The 19,928-nt window shown below is 45.0% G+C and overlaps 1 protein-coding gene across 2 annotated transcripts in view; it reads right to left on the bottom strand.

Annotated features, from left to right (window-relative positions):
- LDLRAD3 (low density lipoprotein receptor class A domain containing 3) overlaps positions 1–15,450 on the bottom strand; it is a 224,824-nt gene extending 209,374 nt beyond the window's left edge. For both annotated transcript variants that reach the window (XM_064492446.1, XM_064492445.1), the window contains exon 1: positions 15,343–15,450. In XM_064492446.1, coding sequence (XP_064348516.1) covers positions 15,343–15,388 — 46 coding nt within the window. In that variant the 5' untranslated portion in view covers positions 15,389–15,450. The remainder of the gene's footprint in view (positions 1–15,342) is intronic.
- Positions 15,451–19,928: the final 4,478 nt, after the last annotated feature.

Here is a 19,928-nt window from a genome sequence, read left to right on the forward strand (position 1 = left end):
CCAAAATCTCAGGGAATGAGAGTGGATGGCAATTAAAATCTAATCCAATGGGCTTTAAATCCATTGTCCTTGGGCCCAGCCTTCCTCCGCCCCACAGTTCTGGTTAACCATCAGTACACAACTCTACTTTGCTCTCTCATTAACATTTATAACTTTGCACTCTGACTTCAGTGTTGTTTTGATTATGTCTTCTTTTGGTTTAGTCTTTACCACGTTATTTCCCTCCCGTCACTCAGGTCACCCCTTCCATGTGGCATTGTTACTTATTTACTTTACAAAGCCAGCCTTTCACCCTCTTTTTGTTCCTCATGCCCCTTCGTGTCTTAGTCCACTAGATGGCCTTTGTATGGTGCCCTATGTATGCAAATAACTCAAGCCCAGAGAGAGTTCAATTTCATTCCATTCCTCTCACAGCCTCCATCTCTCAAATAAGTGAAAATTATTTAAACAGAAAAGGGAACAGTGTGTGTCTTCCTCTAAATGTACTTAGAGGAAGGGCATTTCTATTTCACAATCCTTGAAGTTCTTTCATTCACCTTTGGCACTCATTTAAAACGAGGTGCTCCAGAGAACCCAGGAAACTTAATGAACCTCCCAGAAGCAAGCTGTTCATTCCCTTGAAGTCAGAGCAGAACCATACGGAAAACTACCATCAGTCACTTACTCTGCATGATGGCCCCACAGGGTGTGTACACCCTCTTCAATACAGAAGTGTTCTGTAGAGTTAAAAAACAATACCTACCTGTGGCAACACAGACAGACCTCAGAATTACAAGAATAAATGGAAAAAGTAAGTTGCAAATGTACGCACAGAATGATAGCATTTGTGTACCCTTTAAAATACTTTTGCATTGGGTAGAGACACACACTTGGTAAAAGATTAAAACATGGACAGAAAGGATATATGCCAACCTGAGGACAGCAGTGACTGGGCAGAGGGGAAGGTCATGAGATGAAGGACAATCTTTGATAGCATCTGTAATACATTTTTCTTTTTAAAAAAATCTGAATTAAAATGGCAAATGTTAAAAATCTGACAGATCTGTGTGATTGGTACACATATTTGTTATATTATTCTTCATTCTTTTATGATACCTGAGAGACGTCAGAATTTAAAGGAACTAAAAAGCATATATTTTAACACACCCAGGATACCCTTCTAGTCATCTAGGTTTAAGAACCACTCAAGTATAGGGAAGGAACATAAGTAAACGGGAATACCACATGTGAAGTTCAACATGACCAAAAGCAAGGCAGAGGCAGCTGTTTAAGAAGTGAGATTAAGAAATATTATTCAGCCATAAAAAAGAAGGAAATCCTGACATTTGGAACAACATGGATGGACCTTGAGGGTATTATGCTAAGTGAAAAATGTCAGACAAAGAAAATACTGTATGATATCACTTCATGTGGAATCTTTAAAAAACCCGAACTCATAGAAACAGAACAGACTGGTGTTTGCCAGAGGCAGGAGGTAGTGGGGTGGAGAAATGGGTGAAGGTGGTCCAAAGGCACAAACTTCCAGTTTTACTATTAGTAAGTCCTGGGGACGTCATGTACAGCACAGTGACTATAGTTAACAATACCATATTGTATATTTGAAAGTTGCTGAGTGAGCACATCTTGAAAGTTCTCATCACAAGAAAAAAATTTGCAACTATGAGAAGTGATGGATGATGACTAAACTTATTGTGCTAATCATTTTGCAATATAGAGATACACTGAATAAAAAAAGGAAGTGAGATTAATTCTGTGCTGGGGGCTGAATATGGGAGGACACCTTTCTAGACAAGGAAATTCACTAGCAGGGTTCTAAAGGGTCAGTCGGAAGCTTTCTTTGAAAAACTGTACAAACACAGGCAAAGCCTAAATCAACAGTAGGACCCGACAGCAAGCAAGGTTACACACTGTATTCATAAGGCTGCGTTTAGCTGTGGGGAAAGGAGCGAGCTGAGAGACGCCATTCCCTTCTCAGTCAAGCTGGAAATCCAACAAGAAACAGGGATCACGTGTGTACCAATACCATCCGCCAAGGAAGTCAGGCCAAGGGTCATTTGTATCATTTCACCCCATTGGCAAGGCAGGGAGATATTCCCAAAGAGGCCTGTGTGCCTAGAGGCCCGATGCTGCTGGAAGGGGCAGGATGGAGGGTCCGCCACTGCCCAGTATCCACTAGGGTCTGCAAACCAGACAGAAGCAGACGGAGCACACAAACATGTGGAGGGGAGTCTTCTTGTTACTGATTACTAATGTAGTACGGGTTCGGCCTTTTTTTCTCCCCAAAAGTAACGTCTTCCTCTAATCTGAAAGGGGGAGGGTTTAGTGGTTTACTTTCCCTGCAACCCGTGTAAATCACTGCTGTAAAATGTGGGGGAGAGTTCATTCCTGGGAAGGGGTGGACTGACGTGTCTGGTAGGCAAGAAGGTCCAAAACTAAGCAACAGGCTTTAGAACAAAAAATAACAGTAATGTCAATGACCAGGTCAGGCACCCAGGGGTGCTGAGAAGACCCACAGAATTCAACAACTGGGGACACCCAATCTCCAGCTTTTGGTGAGTGAGGGCCAGATTTGACTGAATTTAGGAAAATGAAGAAATGCCATGTTGTGCCCCAAGCACCAAGGGGCAACTTACAACACACACATGCTGCAAATCAGAATCACTTTGTTTCTTAAGAATTGTCTTTCCATGTAAGAATTACTCTTCTGGAGCAGTGCTACCCAATGGAACTTTCTGAAACGATGGAAAAGTTCCACATCTGGGCTGCCCAGCAAGGTGGCCACTAGCCACATGGGGCTACTGAGCACTTGAACTATGCCTGGGGTGACTGAAGAATTTGATTTTTTATTCTATTTAATCTTAACCAGTTTAAGTAGTCACAGGTGGCGAGAGGATTTCGTATTGGAGAGCATCCTTCTTACTGCCAGGATACTTTTTAACCTATTGAAGTGATAACTCACCCTTCCTAGTAAACATTTTGTGAGCTTACCAGTGTTGCACCATTAAAACAAGGCTTGGCGCACACATCCTCATGACTGAAACTCTGTACGTGTTCCAAACTATTTAATTAGGAGAGGGTCCTAGCAGTGGAATTGGGGAGTCCATAGTAATTATGTTTCTAGGGTTTTCCTACATAGGGAGACCACTTACAGTAACACAGATGTGAACAGGATTTTATCTCTTACTAGTTATTTTCATCTACATTGATTCCCAAAGGATCCTCAGCAACCACCAGGTAAAATCAGGCAGGTCAGGTAATAGCATCCCCGATGCAGAGACAAGGAAACGAGCTGCGGAGAGCACGCTGCTGTCTTGGTTGGTTTAGAGAATTTTTATAGCCAGCATTAAAAAATATACCCAGTCGTCCTGGAATGCTAGACCATTTGTTCTCCCACATTAGTTTAACAAGGGAAAACGTCTATGCTCTATTCCCAACTGAAAAAGAAAAGCAGGATATGAAATTATATTCCCTGTATGATCAAAACTACATAAAAATCAAAGAAAATAAACCAACATGTTAACAGTCTTCAGGTTGTGGAACTATAAGTTGTATTTTTCTCAATTTTTGTCCAAATTTTTACAATAAACCTGAATAATGATTGAAATAACATTTAGTTACATTAGTGAGCGGTAATAAAAGTGAGCTGCCTTATATGCCTTATCTCGCTTGAAATATTTCTACATGGTAAGGACCATCATTATCCCGATTAACAGATGAAGACACAGTGGGTGTGAAAAAGCTGAAGAAACCTGGCCAAAGCCAAGGCAATGAGCTGGGATCTGAACCCAGGCTGGCTCACTCAAAAGCTGTGTTCTCAGCCACCAGGTCAGTGCGTCTCAAACTTCAACGCGAGCCGAATCACCCAAGGATTTTGTTAAAATGCAGGTTCCGATTCAGGTGATGCTGACGCTGCTGGCCTGAAGACCACATTTGGAGCAACAAAGCTCTACACGATAATCCCACGATAATACTATCATCTTAAAGGAGAAAATACGCTATACTCAACCAGGAAAATGTTCTCTAATAATTTAAATGATACCAACGGTTACTAACATATAAAAGCAAAAATACACTTTTCTTCTCAATCACTTTTGCAAAGCCTCCTTTCCTATCCATGCGGCAGGCCTGAAACTGTCCTTGTGAATTCCCACCCCACCCGCAGACGCTCCCCGGGGCAGCTTCTGGTGTCAGACTAAGCCCAACTTGAAGCTTAATGAACCTTCTCATCTCATTAGCAGGGAAGATTTTATCCCCAAAGCTTCCGTTAGCAAACACTTCCATGAACCCAGGGAGCAGGTGTGTGGAGGAAAGGCCCCTAGGGGTGTCCCGAGGAAGCACATACAACCCCCCACTGCAGACACATCACTGAGGGTGATTTCAGATTCGGAGTTTCCCTATTGCCATAGACTTTTTCTTTGAAACACTGAAATTATGTACTCTCTAAATATTTTAACCTTCCAAAATTTGGCAAGCACTTGCTAATTTGATACTCAAAGAACCTTCAACACTCTTTCATTAAGTTCCTAATTCTTCAAGTCTTTTTATGTGGGATTATCAGAGACTTGCTGAATGAACCTTTTGCCATTTGCAGTAACCCTGTTTATCTACCTCAATGCTTAATGCTACGCAAATGCTATATGCAGTTACTTATCTGATACCATGAAAGTAGCCCTTGCATGTAAGATTTTATTTCCCTAACTTTTCATTTTATCTGTATTTCTTGGTTCTTACCATGTCTCCTATAATGAATAGATAAGTGATTTTTTTCCCCACAAAACTTAGTGACATTCTGTTGTACATTTAAGTCTTATAACTGATGTATTTCCATCATCCTCCATTTCCCTCTAAGATTACATTTATTGATACACTTCCTTCCTTGAATCATTTGTGTGGTTTCAGTAGCAAATTTTTATTTCCTTAAATTAGACCAGAAGATAATCTTAAGTTTCTTACTATTTAATGTTTTTAACACTGATTATTAAATAAGGCAGAATTGTTTTCACTTATTCCTCCCGGTAACTTCCCCTATTCCTTAAAGACAACTATGTAAACTCTCTTCAAATGGAATCAAGGTGCACAGCAGTTTTCATTCACCTGTCAGAAGCCCTTTTTACATACCACATGCTAGACCCCCAGTTGTCTAATTTATCATCTAATTTTAAGATGGCTATAATCCATTTCCCTCTCAAAGGCCTCTTTCTCTTTGTTTTTTGTTTGTTTGGTTGGTTGGTTGGTTTTTCTGTTTTTTTGGTTTTTTTTTTTTTTTTGAGCCACAGGTGTCTCTGGTAAAGAACTCTGCAGATCTTTGAAGCTGAATGAGACTGTCCTAAAATCTAGAGGAGAAACAATGTGTCACCAAAGGGCAACGTCTAAATTTCATTCTTCCCTCAACTGCTTCCCCCTTTCAAAGTCACAGTCACTTATCTTTAGTGATCACCTCCATGCCTTCCAGGTTACTTATAGGAAATCCGACTGTGTGACTGACCCTAAGCCAAGCCCTGACTCGGGTGCTGGGGTGTCACAGCAAATAAGACAGACATCAAAGAACACAGCAGACCCCATCCTGCCTCGTGGAACTTTAATCACACAAGAATGGGAGTGTTCTTTCTTCTTTTCAGGGTTATTGCTGCGTTACATTCTATGAGTATTTCTGAAAGATCCCAGACTGCCCCTCAATGCTGGACAGTGGTCCTTTCCATGAATACGTATTCCAACTCTTGATCCGCTCCAATCCCTCTGGTGCATTTCTTCTCCAAAAGCAATAAGCATTCTCATCGTATTTTCAACATCTGTTAACTTATCTTGGATTGTCATTATCTTCTACTCAGGTAACATAACTGAACTTTGGGCATGCTAAATCTTTCCCTATGGCATCACGGCTGCCCTTCATAGGTTCCACCAACATGTATAGTTTCTCTATAACATTTACAAGGTTAGTTCAATCGTCCATTAATACAAGATATTCCTGATGCAAGTCATTCTTTCCAACTTTATCTTTTTTGCAGTAATTAGCATCAGGGGATGGGAGAGCACATGCTTAGCAAGCATAAGGTACTGGGTTCAATCCCTAGTATCTCCACCAAAAAAAAAAAATCATTAAAAATAAAAGTTTTTTTAAAAAATACAGTAATTAGCATCAACTCTTTCCTGTCCTGCTACACCAGGTCACTGCCAGCAGGAGGGACTCCCCACCATTGTACTTTTTAATCCAACTTTTATAAAATCTGTTTTTGAAACCCCTCATTCAGTTCTGTTCTGGTTTCTCTTAGCCTCGACAGTTTTTGTTTCTTTTTTTTACCAGCTTTGGATTTTTTTTTCTGATGCAATTTTTTTCTGATGAAACACCCTACGTCACTAATCACTCTTCCATCATCACCAAACTCCTCTATCTTATTTTCATAATAAAAAACAAGTTAAATTTAGAATTTTCCAAACCAATTGAGAGGCTTTTTTTTTTTTTCCAATGGACTGTGGAGCTACAAGTGTGACGAGGGCTCATTTCTCAGCCATGTCCAATTAGTTTAATGACTCCTGGAGAACACTGCCCTGATTCAAAGCAAAAGCTGAAGGAAAATGTTCCAGTAAGGTCATCAAAGACAGCACACTTGTGATATCCCCAAAGCTAACCTCACCGGGCCTTATAATAACGAGAAGGGGTTTTTAATGCAATAAAATTACACACCCTCTATGGTTTCATCTCTCTCTGCCAACAGACACATGAGTGTCCCACTCGGAATGCTGGCATCTTGGGTCCACAAGTCTTCTAAATCAAGTTATTCATAAAGACCATGCCCCTCCAGCACCCAGTTCCTGAAGGCTCGTTTCAGAGTCAGCTAACTGGCTGCCCTCCCTCTTTGTGCCTCCTCCAGGCCAGAGTCAACCCTGGTCTTGAAACTGCACTATTTTGCCTGTCAGAAATCACAGCTGGAGCTGAGCACCTGCAAAGTCACCCAACATACAGTCTCCTGGTATCACAATGACTCATTAAAAAGAGAGACAGTTTTCAGGAGAGAACTTGGGAGTGAGGGTTTGGAATCCTGAGGGCCATGCTGGCCTGCCTTTAGTTCTAACGCTGTTCAGATCTGTAGCCTTACTGCCTTACAAGACAGGACTTACTGCCCACAAGAAAGGGGTTTGGGGTAACAAGAAAGGGCAAATTCTTCCTACCTCTGATTCCTTTCCAGTGCAGTATGCTAACATTTCACCTTCCACAATAAGTAACACCCACGATTAGGTCAGAAAAAGTTCTCCTATGGGTAAACCTCACAAGCTTAAGCTCAGGGTGAGGAAGTAAGAAAAAACTTAAATTTCTCTTTTTATGTGGGGCATGATAATCAGCACCATATTTTTGTCTTAAAAATCTATTTCTAGACTTTATAAACAGTGGGCCCTTCTATTTGGCACCCAGCCCTATTTGAGGGAAGTACTGACCAAAACGAAATTGCTTTTGGTTGGTATTCCAACAAAATATTTCCATCAAAGGGGGAAAAATTCTCCATTAAGAATATATTCAAAGGCAAGCCTCATGGTGCTGAAATAATTTTCTTATTGTTGTTACTGTTTCTTTACTAAAGCAAGCCTCTACCAAGGCCAACTTAAATGCCTACAATAACAAGTTCTCCATAGGGGGGAACAGCAAACCTTCAGTTTCCATCTGCCAAAGACAAGCCACTTGAATAAAATCAACTTGAGATACCCCCAGCCCAATGGCTCCCCAGCAGGGCATTTCAGCCAACATAATAAGCATGGAGTCAATACTGACACCATACCCAGTGATGGAATTCTCTGGCACAGGCCAGGGGGTGCACTTCCTTCCTCCTACACACATGAACTTGAGTGTCTACTCAACGCCAAAGCAGTAGGGCCGGTGGTCGGGCCAAAGGTTTAAGTTGTGCAGACCTACTTGCCCCGCCTTTTACTGGCTGTGGGGTTGGAAAAATTCCTTATTCTTGTAGTTTCCCCCTCTATAAATGGCAGAGCACACTACCTACCTGAATAAACTGCTGTGAGAATAAAATAAGATTCATCAGCAGAGGAAGCATGAAATAAATAAATTACAGTATATATATATGTATATATATATATATACATACACACACACACACACACACACACACACACACACATACATACACATATTTTTAAAAGAATGTGTACTTACAGAAGAATTAAAAGAAAGGTGGCCAAGAAGACCAGTATCTTTGGTATTGTAACATCTATGAGATCAGGATGTGCCTGATTCACCTTTAATGTTGTAACATCTCTGAAATCAAGATGTGCCCCACAGCCAGTAGCATCTTATGAGAGCACAGGGTGAGCAGCAGCTGCGATCTGCTGGTCACTGGCAGTGCCTGGGTGAATTCGGTCACAGCTGTTGATGCGTGCCATCACTTCTGGCCAGTTCCATGCATTGCTGGTAAGACAGAGGTTGAATTCACCTGCTATTTAGAATGTCTTTTAAAAGATGACACTAAACTTTTGCATTGAAATGAAAAAGCATTGTGTATATACAAAGAGGCGAGGAAACAGTGTGCCTTTGAAAATAGTGAAGCAAGTATCTGTCATTGGAGAATGACTGCAATCTCGTATTTTCTTGCAAAGCATGAGGCAAGCACCTTAAAGGACTTAAGAGAAGATGAGATTCCATAAATAGCTGAAACTATGTCACATTTTGTTTCTGAGATAGAGGCAAAAGAGTGCCACTCACAAACTGGGAAACACAAGGGAAGGTGAGTGAAAATGCCAAGTGTGTTGCAATAATCAGAATGTCCAAACAGCAGGAACCAGGGGTGACCCATTCGCGGAGCTCCAAGTAGAACTGACTAAAATACAGTATTTAAGTTAAAAAAAAAAGCAAGTCAAAAAAACTACAAAAATAGACAAGTATGAGCTCATTAACCTCTATGTACCCACGTGTGTGTGTGTATAAATCCATCTTAGGGCTGAACTGATATGTACTAGACAGTAGTAATTCAGAAAAGAGGAGAGAAATGTAAACAGAGGATGAAGGAAGATTTTAATGTTTTATTGTAATGACTTCTAATGTGCTTGAAATTTTTATAATGAGCATGTATTCAATGCATTATTTTTGTAATATTTTTAATTTGAGGATTAGAGTGAAATAATACATGTACAGGCTTGGCACCCTGCCAGACAGAGCAAACCTTCAATGAGTGGTAGCCATTATTACAGTCCATGTTTCCTGAGAAATATGACATAGATGTTTAACTTAGGATCCTAATCCTTAAGGAGTTTACAATCTAGTAGGATTAGAGACTAAAAGAGGCAGGAGATATATATATGTACATATCAAGATATGTATATATACATACACCAAGATACATGTATATATACCAAGGTATGTGTATATATACCAAGGTATGTATATATACATGTATACACGTGTATATATATGTAGTATGTACATATATGTGTCTGTAGGCAGTATGGCACGATAAAGTTGTTGCCTAAAGACACAGAAGAAATGTCTTGTTAGAATCTCAGAAGCCTAGAGCAAAAAGAGCCTGAGAACACCAACATACGTACCCCAGCATTTTATCTGGGTAGCTAAAGATAAAGAAGCAAGCTAGGACGTGCGTCATCACCTCTGAAACCTGATCAAGAATGACCCATCCATTAAACATCCCCAACGACAGGTTATCCATCTTTGCTGAGGCCCTGTGATATCCCCAGAGCTCTGTTCCCATGAAGGTCGTAGATCCATCAGTATGTCTCACATTTAGGAGCGTCTCCAAAACACCACTTGCGGGAGAAGTGTTTCTGTTCTTCCCAGATAACGACAGAGGTAAACAACCCCATTTCCATCACTGGATCATTCCATCCTTCAAGGGCAAAGAACAAGTTCTACCCAGCTTCGTGCACCGCTAGACCACGGCACGGCGCCCTGAGGTGGCAGAGCTGGTATCACACGAGTGAGCAGTCAAATTAAGCTTCGAGAAGAGTTTTCAAGGTACCCAGAGACAAAAGGGAAAATGATATTCTCATGCTTGGAAGCTAGGGCTCCTCCCTGGAGAAGACTTTTGGAAGAGGGCATGACCTGAGGCACATGTGCCTGATGGAAGGCAAAGGGCACTTCTCCCCTTCAAACCCAGCACCCCTCTCTTGGTACCTCCTTTCTTCCTGCAAATTCACAGGAAAAGAAGACAGCAGCAGACCATGTGCGTTGCTGGTCTGAAGGGAAGAGGAAGTGAGAAACTCAAGGAAGGCTGGACACTCACTGAACAAAGGAGAAGGACAGCTGGCAGGCAAAGTGTCTTAAAGGAATCCAAGAGTTATAAAGTGACGCAGAGCGTAACTTTCAAAAGACTTCAGAGAAGAAAGCAGAGGACGAAAATTTCTCCAGAACCAGCTGGCCGCTGGCATAGACAAACCCTGCTCCCAGCCACCTGCGGACAGAACTCAAGTTGTAAAACCTTTTGATGGGAAGGGAGGAGGAATTGTGGGGCGGGAAGGGGAACCAAAAAGAACAATGACTACGCTGTAGGGCAGAGGAAGGGGGACTTTCAGGGTGGAGATTTCAACACACAACTCCCAAGGCAAACTTTCAGACAGCTTCTCCAGCTCACAGGGCCAGGGAAACTTCCAAGCTTAACAGTTACTCACGGAAGCAGGTGGCTTCTGGTGTCACCCGCCACCTGCCTTTTACCTGCTTTCTCAGCCTGTCTCTCCCAAGGGAACCAAATCCACAATCTCAAACTTTACCTGCTTTCACTATGACACAAGGGGGAAGCGAGTGGGAAAGGCCAGTGCTGAGGTCGTTTCTAGCTAAGAATGTATTTTCACATTGAACTTGTGAGGCTGCAGAAACAGAAAGCAGAAACCTGATGACGAAAAAGCCCCTGGGAGGAGGAGACCATCCTGAGCCATGGCATCTGGTGGATGAGCAGTAAGAATGCTCAAGATGAGTGGCGAAGGGGCAACTCACACACACTGGGGGTTCTCAACAGGGGTACTCAAGGGGCATGGTTTTGCCCCTAGAGGACATTTGGAAACATCTGGAGAAATCGTTGGTTGTCACAACTGGGGGAGACAGGGAGGCAGGTAGGAGGAGGCTGCTACTGGCACCGAGGACCAGAGATGCTGCAAAATATTTTACAATGTACAGGACAGCCCCTCACAACAAAGAAGTACCCAGCCCACATGCTGACAGTTCCGAGGCTGAGGGGGCTTCACTAGATGAGCCCCATCCCTGCAGCCATGTCCAGAAGCCCTAACAATCCTACCTGAAATAAACATCTGCTATTCTTCTGACCAAGCGGTCACCCTGTCACAAAAGTCCATGTACCCTGGCGGGCAATACTAAACATCAAGCAGGTGATGTGACAGGCAAATGCTCCACCCTCAGAGAACCTGGCTGCTCTCCCAAGCAAGCATTTTTAAGGGCACCCCTTAGGATCCCAGAGAGTAGATTCTTTCACCACAAATACAGTGAAAGACAGACACTTACACACACACACACACAAGCTGCCATCTTAAAACCTCCCCAGTTGTCAGATAGACGCAGTGGCAAAAACAGCTGCCCAGTTAGGATTGCCCAGTGCATTTCCAAAATATTCCAAAGAGAGAAAGAAAGAGGAAAAGAGAGCAAATAGGACAACTCCACAGCCAAAAATAGATTTGCCCCTGAGGCTATCTCATAGCTTAAAAACAACTCGATAAGAAAAGGGGGGAATGTAAATATAGAGCCCAGCGAATGAAAATGAACCCCCGTGTAACTATAACTCAGGTCAAGAAATGGCTCGGCGGCCTGCGGTATCTCCCTGCGGGGCGTGCCTCTCCCATGCACACAGCCAAAATACTGCTGCTATTTTGAAAGTTCCATCTTTACCCAAGGTCTGAGACTTATTTTATGTATTTACCATGAATACCAACTGCTGCGACCACAGAGTGAACGGATTTGGGAAGGGGGACTGTTTATGGAAACAAGCTCATGGGCTGTTAATTCACAGAAGCACGTACGCCCGAGGAAAGGCGTGGAGGCGCCATGCAGGACGCCTGGAAATGGCGAGAAAGCACAGGTGGGGGCTGAGAGAAACCTGAGTTAGTATCCAGCACCCTGGGTGTAGATGACCTCTCGTGAACCACAAAGTGACTTCCCGTCACACCACACCACTGGAACAATTCAACAGGACCGTGTGTTTCAACGGGGAGCAAAGCACCTCACACACAGGAGACGGTCCACAAACACTGGCTTCCCTTTCTTCTCCTTGTCCATGAAAAGAGGCAAGTTTGAAAGGGCTGCAACTTTCATAGGAAATTATTTGATTAGAAACTGTCCTCATTCCCAAATTCTCTAGACTGTTTTATGAAGGTGACAATCCAAGCCCATTTTCAGGTCACCCAGGTGACTGTGACAACAAGACATCTCCACCAGTCCTGGAGGCCCAGAACGCACCGCCCTGCCCTTGCCTGCTTACTCACATCCCCGTCTCTCCCTCACTTATCACAAGGTGAAAGGCCTAAGTGGACTGTCAGGAAAAAACACCTCCCACCCCAGTAGGGCGCCTTCGTCCATCTCTTTGAAGACGAAAAGCAACGAGGTGTGTTTATTTGTACTTGGTGCACACAGTCTCATCGACCGGCCTGCGCTGCACGAAGCCTTTCAGTTCGTTAAAAAAAAAAATTGCTAAAACCCACCCATTCACAACACTAAGCAGACCTTTCCAGGAAAAAAGGTCAGCACCCACACTCCTGGGACACACATGGGGGAAATCAAGCCTCTTCCCTGACAGACAGAGAATGTCAGGGAGTCCGACGAGAAAGGTCAGCCAGGAAGGAGGTGAGCGGTCTGGCCACCATTAGACGCGCCCCACCTCCCACCACTAAAACCCACCAAGTCCACCCTGAGAAGGAAAACTGGACGTCAGACAGGCTGAGTCTTTATCACAGGATACATTAAAAAAACAATAATGGTCAAAATCAATGCTTCACTTCCCTAATATGAACAATAAAAACAAAGGAAGAAACATGCACACAGACACACACACACACATACACAGACACACACAGACACACACACACACACACACACACACACACACAAGGCCTTTAAGAAGATTCCTGAATAACAAAGGACCCCAAATTGCTCTTGAAATGTCAGTGCTCCTCCAGGCCTACAAAGACCCGGAACTTCGACTAGGGCTCCACTCTGACCCCCAGCTTTGTTCACAGACTATCAAAGGGAGACAGAAATTTGAAGCACCGGCTTTTATAACCTCCTTTCTCATACCAACTTCCCAGAAGAGGACTGAGGCATAGGATGTAGGGGTAGAGGCGTAGGGTCTTGGGCTCCCTGTGAACCCCACACTGGAGCCCAGGTGCACCCAGCCGGCATCAGGAACACTGACCAGCCCTGTTTCTAGTAACACTTCAGGTAAAAGTGGAATCCCTGTTAAAAAAACGATGTTTAATGTAACACGAAAAATGCACACACCCCAACCTACCTAGAGGTTTCTAAACCAGCAACTAATGGTAAAAGGTGAGTCAAAGCCACACAAGCTCGATGACCACAGATAACAGAAAACCACCACCTGTGTCAGCCCCCACAACTATTTTACTTATTTTAGCCCTATTTTATATGTACACACACATATTAAATAACCAGTGCTGACCAGAGAAAGACAAAATTAACTTTACAGCTATTTTTACAGAGATGGAGACTCAACTAAAGCAACCAAGTACCAACTGGAAGATGCAATAAATAACAGTTTCTACTGGGCCACAAGCAGCTCTCTGAGGACACCCACAAGACCTGGCTTCCAGACTGCCCTACTTGGGTGTTATCAGGGGATACACGCAGTTATGCAAATTGAGAGCATGAATCTGGGCAAGTCTTTGTGTCCCAGGTGTCCTGGAAATCTGCCTGTCCTAACAGCCTCCAAATACTCATTCATGCCTACCTGTGACTGCCAGCGCCCCCTTGGAACTCTCTCCCTGACTTGGCCCAATAGTTCAGGAGCAACAGGGTACTCTGACCCAGACCTGGTTAAAAATCCACAGCAGCCACCAGCATTCCACCCTCACTGGAAGCCACAGCAAACCCACAGACATCTAAACGGGAGTGTCCGAGGCGTGGGGATGATGTCATAGGCCTGAGAGTGGGGGAAGGCTGCCCAGTGGATTCTGAAGATGGTTAGGACCAGGGACTTCAAGGAAGGAGGATTTCTCTTTCCAAGTGCACACCTGGCAGGGAGGTGGAAGTTCAGAATTAAGGGAGCCTCAACTTTCCCAGTAAACACACCACCAAAGACACCTTCATAGCAAGTAGTTAGCATTCAGGAAAATCAGGCATTAATTAGACACGTGGATGGCACAAACGTCAGGCAAGCCAGTTTCTGCTGAAGAAAGTTCACTGGGCCCTGTCACCCACTTTTCTGGGCATCAGCGGTTCACAAATAAACATCAGGGGGCCAAGGGCCTGCTGACCCCAGGAGGGGCAGCTGACAGCTGTGGCCAGCATACAGGGCAGAGAAAGGGAGCATGCCCAAAACAGCAGGAAAGTTCCTGGGAACAGTACACTGCTCCTGGGGACCTCAGGATGCACACGCTATGGCGATGCCAGGTTCATCAGAGGGCCAGCAGGTGAAGCCAGGGTCCTTTCCCAGGGCACCTCGCCCATCACGGCCTCCACTGTAGGGCGAACGGGAGTGAGCAGATGATTTAAAAAGATGTTCTGTTCCCAGAATCAGTGCGATAGATTAATAATTCCCAGGTCCGGCCCTGCTTCATCTCTCTTTGCCCACACCACAGTCCTAGGGAGGAATGGAAGGAAGCAGCGATACCAGCCGCCCAGCAGTCCAGGAAGGGAAACTGAGGCATGCGGTGCACACAAGAGACCCTGAAGAGGCCCTGAGGAGGCTATCACAGCCCCGAGCGCCCCGTGTTTGGGATGATGGGATGAGGGAAGCGTTCTCTCCTCTTTCCTCCCCTCCTCCTCCCCTACACAACACACACACACACACACACACACACACACACACACACACACACGCACGCACACGCACGCACACACACACTCTCCTCTCCAGCTACGCCCAATCGGGGCAGCTGCCGGGCTCCCCAGAGCGGGACTGCACACAAAGCCCCGCCCGCGCACACACAACACACCACAAGCCGGCGCGCACGCCCACACAATAGGATCGCGCGCACCCCGCCGCGGCCCCTCGCCGGGGTCCCGGCCAGCCCGGCGCCGGGGTCCGCCCTCCGTGCACACCCGCGCGGGGAGACGCAGCCCGGGCACGGGGAGAGGGCACGACTGCAGCCCGGCTGCCACGCCCCGCGCCCCGCGCCCCACAGAAAGTTCGCCGGACGCCCCCGACTCACCCGCGGCGCTGCTCAGCAGCAGGCACAGCGGCCCCAGCAGCCACATGGCGCGGCCGCCGCTCCCGCTGCCCGGCGCTGTCGCTGCCCCCGCGGCCTCGGCGCTGACCCCGCCCCTCGCCGAGCTGGCCCCGCCCCCCCGCTGTCCCTCCTCCCGCCCGCCCCGCCCTCCTCGGCCCGGCCGGCCCCGGCGCAGCTCCGCGAAGTTTTGCTAGCGTCCCGGCTGAGCGCTGTGCCAGCGTCTTGCTCCTGGTGTCCAGGTTCGGAGAGGCCGCAGAGGGGGCCGCGGAGGACTTGGCCCTGGAGACCTCTCGCCGCCAGCCCCCTCTGGCTTCGGTGATCTCGTAACAGCCGGTGCTCTGTTCTTGGCTTCTTTCTTTTCCCTCCCCCTTTTGCACCTCCAACGTCCGAGGATGCAGCGCTCACCATCTCCTCAGACCCAAACTTGAGTTCTTCACTTAACTACAAAGTGATTCTACTCCAGGGAGAGGGGAAAAAGTTGGAAGGAAGGGCTAAATATTATGAGAAAGTATGTATTTTATTTTTAGTAGCGAGAGTGGAATACGACAGTGCTTCTCAAACTTTCACATGCATCCGACGCACCAGGATCTTAAAATGCTGGCTCTGACGCAGTTGGTATGGGCTGGAGCCTTCGATTCTGCTTTTTAAATAAGCTTTTAGGTGATTTGGAGACTGGTGATGAGCCACCCGTGAAGTAGGGAAGCTAACACCCTCAAGGCACAGAGCATTGCCCCGTGAGTTATTTCCTCTGGGTCTTTCTGGATCTTGTCTGCCGAGACCAGGGGAACGTTTGGGCCTCAATTTGCAGAAAAGGAAAGTAAGTGTGAAAGCAAAAGTCCAAATACAAAAAGAACAGCTGCTCCAGTGCAATCGGGGCTCCACGATTGATCTGGTGACAATTCCCAAAGGATTTAGACGGAGGAAGAATCAATGACACTTTAGTGATCCACTCTGCAGCCCCTCCCCTCCCAGGAAAAAAACCAAAGCAAAAAAAAAAAAAAAAAAAGTGCAAATAATAGTCAGAAACTGGAAATGTCCATCAACGAGGAATGGATAAACAAATTGCCTTCTATCATTGAATGCGACAACATGAATGAGTCTCAGAAAATGGCTAAGAGAAAGAATCCGGCCTCCAAGGGTACATTCTGTTTGATTCCATTTATAAGACATGAACGGTGGGGGAGGTGGGGAGGAGGGAAGCAAAACTGTAGGGACCAAAATCAGATCAGTAGTTAACCACAATCCCGGCCTCAGGGAGAAGGATGAGTGAAAAGGGGCCCGAGGGAACTTTCTGGGGCAGTGGACTGTTCCGCATCTTGATTGTGGTGGTTGTTACACAACTTAATACATTTGTCAAAACTCAGATAACTGCATCTCTAAAACCCACACCTAAAACAAGTGAACTTGACTGTATACACGCTGTACCTGTTTAGAGGAGCAGGGAGGGTGTGGGGGCTGGGACTGCAGGTGAGGGAGGTTGCACAGCAGATTCCTGCATCAGATTTGGGATACACTGGAGACAACCTGGAGGATACTGAGATTCAATGCCTTTGCTTTTTAATTATCTGCTCTGGTCTGGAAACGAAGGCTAAAGTGGATCAGGTCAAAATTTAAAAATACCAGTGACAGTTCAAGGTAATGAGAAAATGTAATGTGATGTAGAAAGGTTTAGCAAGTTCCATATTACAAAGTAGTTTGTCAAGTAAGGAAAACATAAATAGAGAAATTCTCCAAAAGATTTAGCATCAGGGTGCTTTATCCTAGAATCCATGAACTTTAGGGAGACTATCTCATGGGCTTCAGGGAATTTAAACCTCCTAAAATTTTATGCAGATTTCTGGCATGTGTGGGTATGTGCGTTTCTCCAGGAAGCACGTTGCAGTGAGGCCCCTGGCCTCTGATAATGACATACAAGAAGGCAAATAATTTCTCCTACAGCTGCTCATTTGCCTCCAGACATTAAGAATATGGACAATGGGCCTGACCCAGGGCCATCGTTCTTGTGTCCTTGTGTTCCTTTGGGCATGTGAACTTCTACTCTAGGAATAATTTAGTATGCCTGGATTGCTTTCCCATTCTCTGTCTCTCTGTCTCTGTCTTCGTCTGTTTCTGTCTCTCTCCCTTTTACATACACACTCACTTCTTTTAAATAGATTAATGTCTTTGAAATCATTCTGACAATGTAAAGCCCTCTTTACATCCAATGGTTGTTTTTGTACTTACATTGAATCACTCCCAACCTCCTCACCATATAAGCTGGGCAGGAGGTAAAACCATACTTCATACTTTATTACTGTCCTCCTTCCCAGTTCTTTAGAATTCTATCAGAAGCCACACACTAGCTCTGTGACTTTGGTTATTAGCCTCTCTGAGCCTTAGTTTCCTTATCTGTAAAATGGGGATAATAAAAGCACCTGGATCTGAAGGTTGCTGTCAAGACTAAATGAGACACTGTATGTAGTCTTTGGCATGGCATGTTGCACATAGTAATTGCTCAAGAAAAGGTAGATGTGGTTGTGGTTGTGGTTGTAGTTCACACTACAAGGCAGCTGCTGTGGTAGCCAGTCTCCAAGATGGCACACAAAGATCCTTGGCCACTGGTATCCAAGTTTTGTGTGGTCCCCAGCCACACTGAATGGGGCTGGCTGATGTGTGTGACCAACAAATGTTCTGGAATTGACAGTGGGTAACCTCCAATGCTGGGTCACAAAGGACATAGCAGTTTCTTCTTTGCTCTCTTAGAGCCCTTGCTCTGGGCAAAGCCAGCCACCATGTTGTAAGGACACCCAAGCAGCCTGTGGATAGGCCCACATGGGGAGGAACTGAGCTTCCCACCAACTTGCAAGCCACCGGAATGAATCATCTTGGAAGCAGATCCTCTAGCCTTGATCAAGCCCTCAGATGACTGTGCCTGGGCCAATATCTGACTGGCTTTCATGAGAAGTCCTGAGCTGGAACCACCCAGCCACTCCCAAATTCCTGAGCTACAGAAACTGGCAGAGATAATACATGTTTATTGCTGTTTTAAGCCACTAACTTTCAGGGTGATTCTCTATGCAGCAACAGATAACTAGTACTTCTGCCCTGAAAGCCATCCATAGGATTGACTTAATAGTTCTGCAAGACCTTATAAATGACTTAACACTTGGAAAACACTTTGAATTTTGCCTGGTACATAATAAGCTCTCAAATGCTAGTTTTATTGTTATCATATTTTTAAATTATTCTCATTGCCATTACTTTTTTTCCCAAAGCACCTAGGCACCTTTCAAATTTTAAAAAATGTTTTAACTTGGAGAAGAGTAAGAATGTGTGTGGAACTAACAAGAGGGGGAAAGTCAGGGACACTAAAAATACTAGGAAAAACTTTACTTACAAAAAGTTTACTGAAAACAAGTAGGCATTAGCTTCATAAAAATCAGGCAGAGAGATGACAGGAAACGTTCCACCCCACCCAGTCACTTCTGTGGCTCACGGCTTCACAAGGGCTCTGTAGTCCCTGCCCTGTTCTCTCCCTTTCATTCACTGATTTTCATTCTTCTCTCTAGTATGTGAAGAAAACAGAAATTCACTTGAGGATACAGTCACAGAAGGCTTGTCCACTCCCAAGTATAATGAACAGTGGAATCTGCCTATTGAGAGGCTGCCTGGTGGAAGAAGATGACTACTCTCCTTCCAGAACACGCAATGCACAGCACACACATACGCATGCACACAGGCACTGTCTGCCCTTACATATTATCAGGAGTCCACAAAGTCAAATAACTGAAGGAACAGGTTTTGAGCTGGCTTGATACACCTGGGCCCCTAGGTCCCACAACTTACTAGCTCTGTGAGGCTAAGAAAGTCACTTTACCTCCAAGTGTCAGTTTTCTGCGAAATGGGCACAACAGATGTACCCACTTCTTAGGGTTGTTGCATGAAGCAAGAGCAACCATCGATTCCTGTACTTATTTGACAGTTATTGAGAGAAATGTGTCAAATACTGATCTAGACTGGGTCACTGCAGTGAGCAAACACTTTCCTATCTTCACAGAGCTCCCAGTCCAACTGGGGGGATGGGCACATAGCACAGTGACGTGTAATGCAATGCCCAGAATCATAAGGGCTCTGTGAAGTATTCAGCAGAGTTCCTGACTCACGGCACAGCCCTGGCTTGTTCAGCTCATATTTGTATTACTGAGGAGGGACCTACATGAGAGGAGAAAGTAATACCAGGAAACAGAAATTCACAGGAGGCAACCTCTGAGATGGCCCTCAGTGATCCTACTTCCTGGAATTCACACTCTAACGTCATCCTCTCCTTTGAGTATTCCTGGACCTAGTAACTCAATTCTAACAAAGAGAATAGAGCAAAAATTACGGATGCTACTTCCAAAAGTAGGTTACTGCAACACCAAGGCTCCTCTCTTTCTCTTTCTTCCCCCTACCCAACTCTCTCTCTCTTGCCAACTGCCAATTTATAATTGCCCTATGAAAAGGCTCAAATGGCAAGGAACTATAAAGTCCTCCAGCCATAGTTAGTGAGATATCAAGGCCCTCAATCCAACAGCCCGCAAAGATCTGAA

The sequence above is a fragment of the Camelus dromedarius genome, chromosome 12 (genome assembly GCF_036321535.1).
Source record: "Camelus dromedarius isolate mCamDro1 chromosome 12, mCamDro1.pat, whole genome shotgun sequence".
NCBI lineage: Eukaryota > Metazoa > Chordata > Mammalia > Artiodactyla > Camelidae > Camelus > Camelus dromedarius.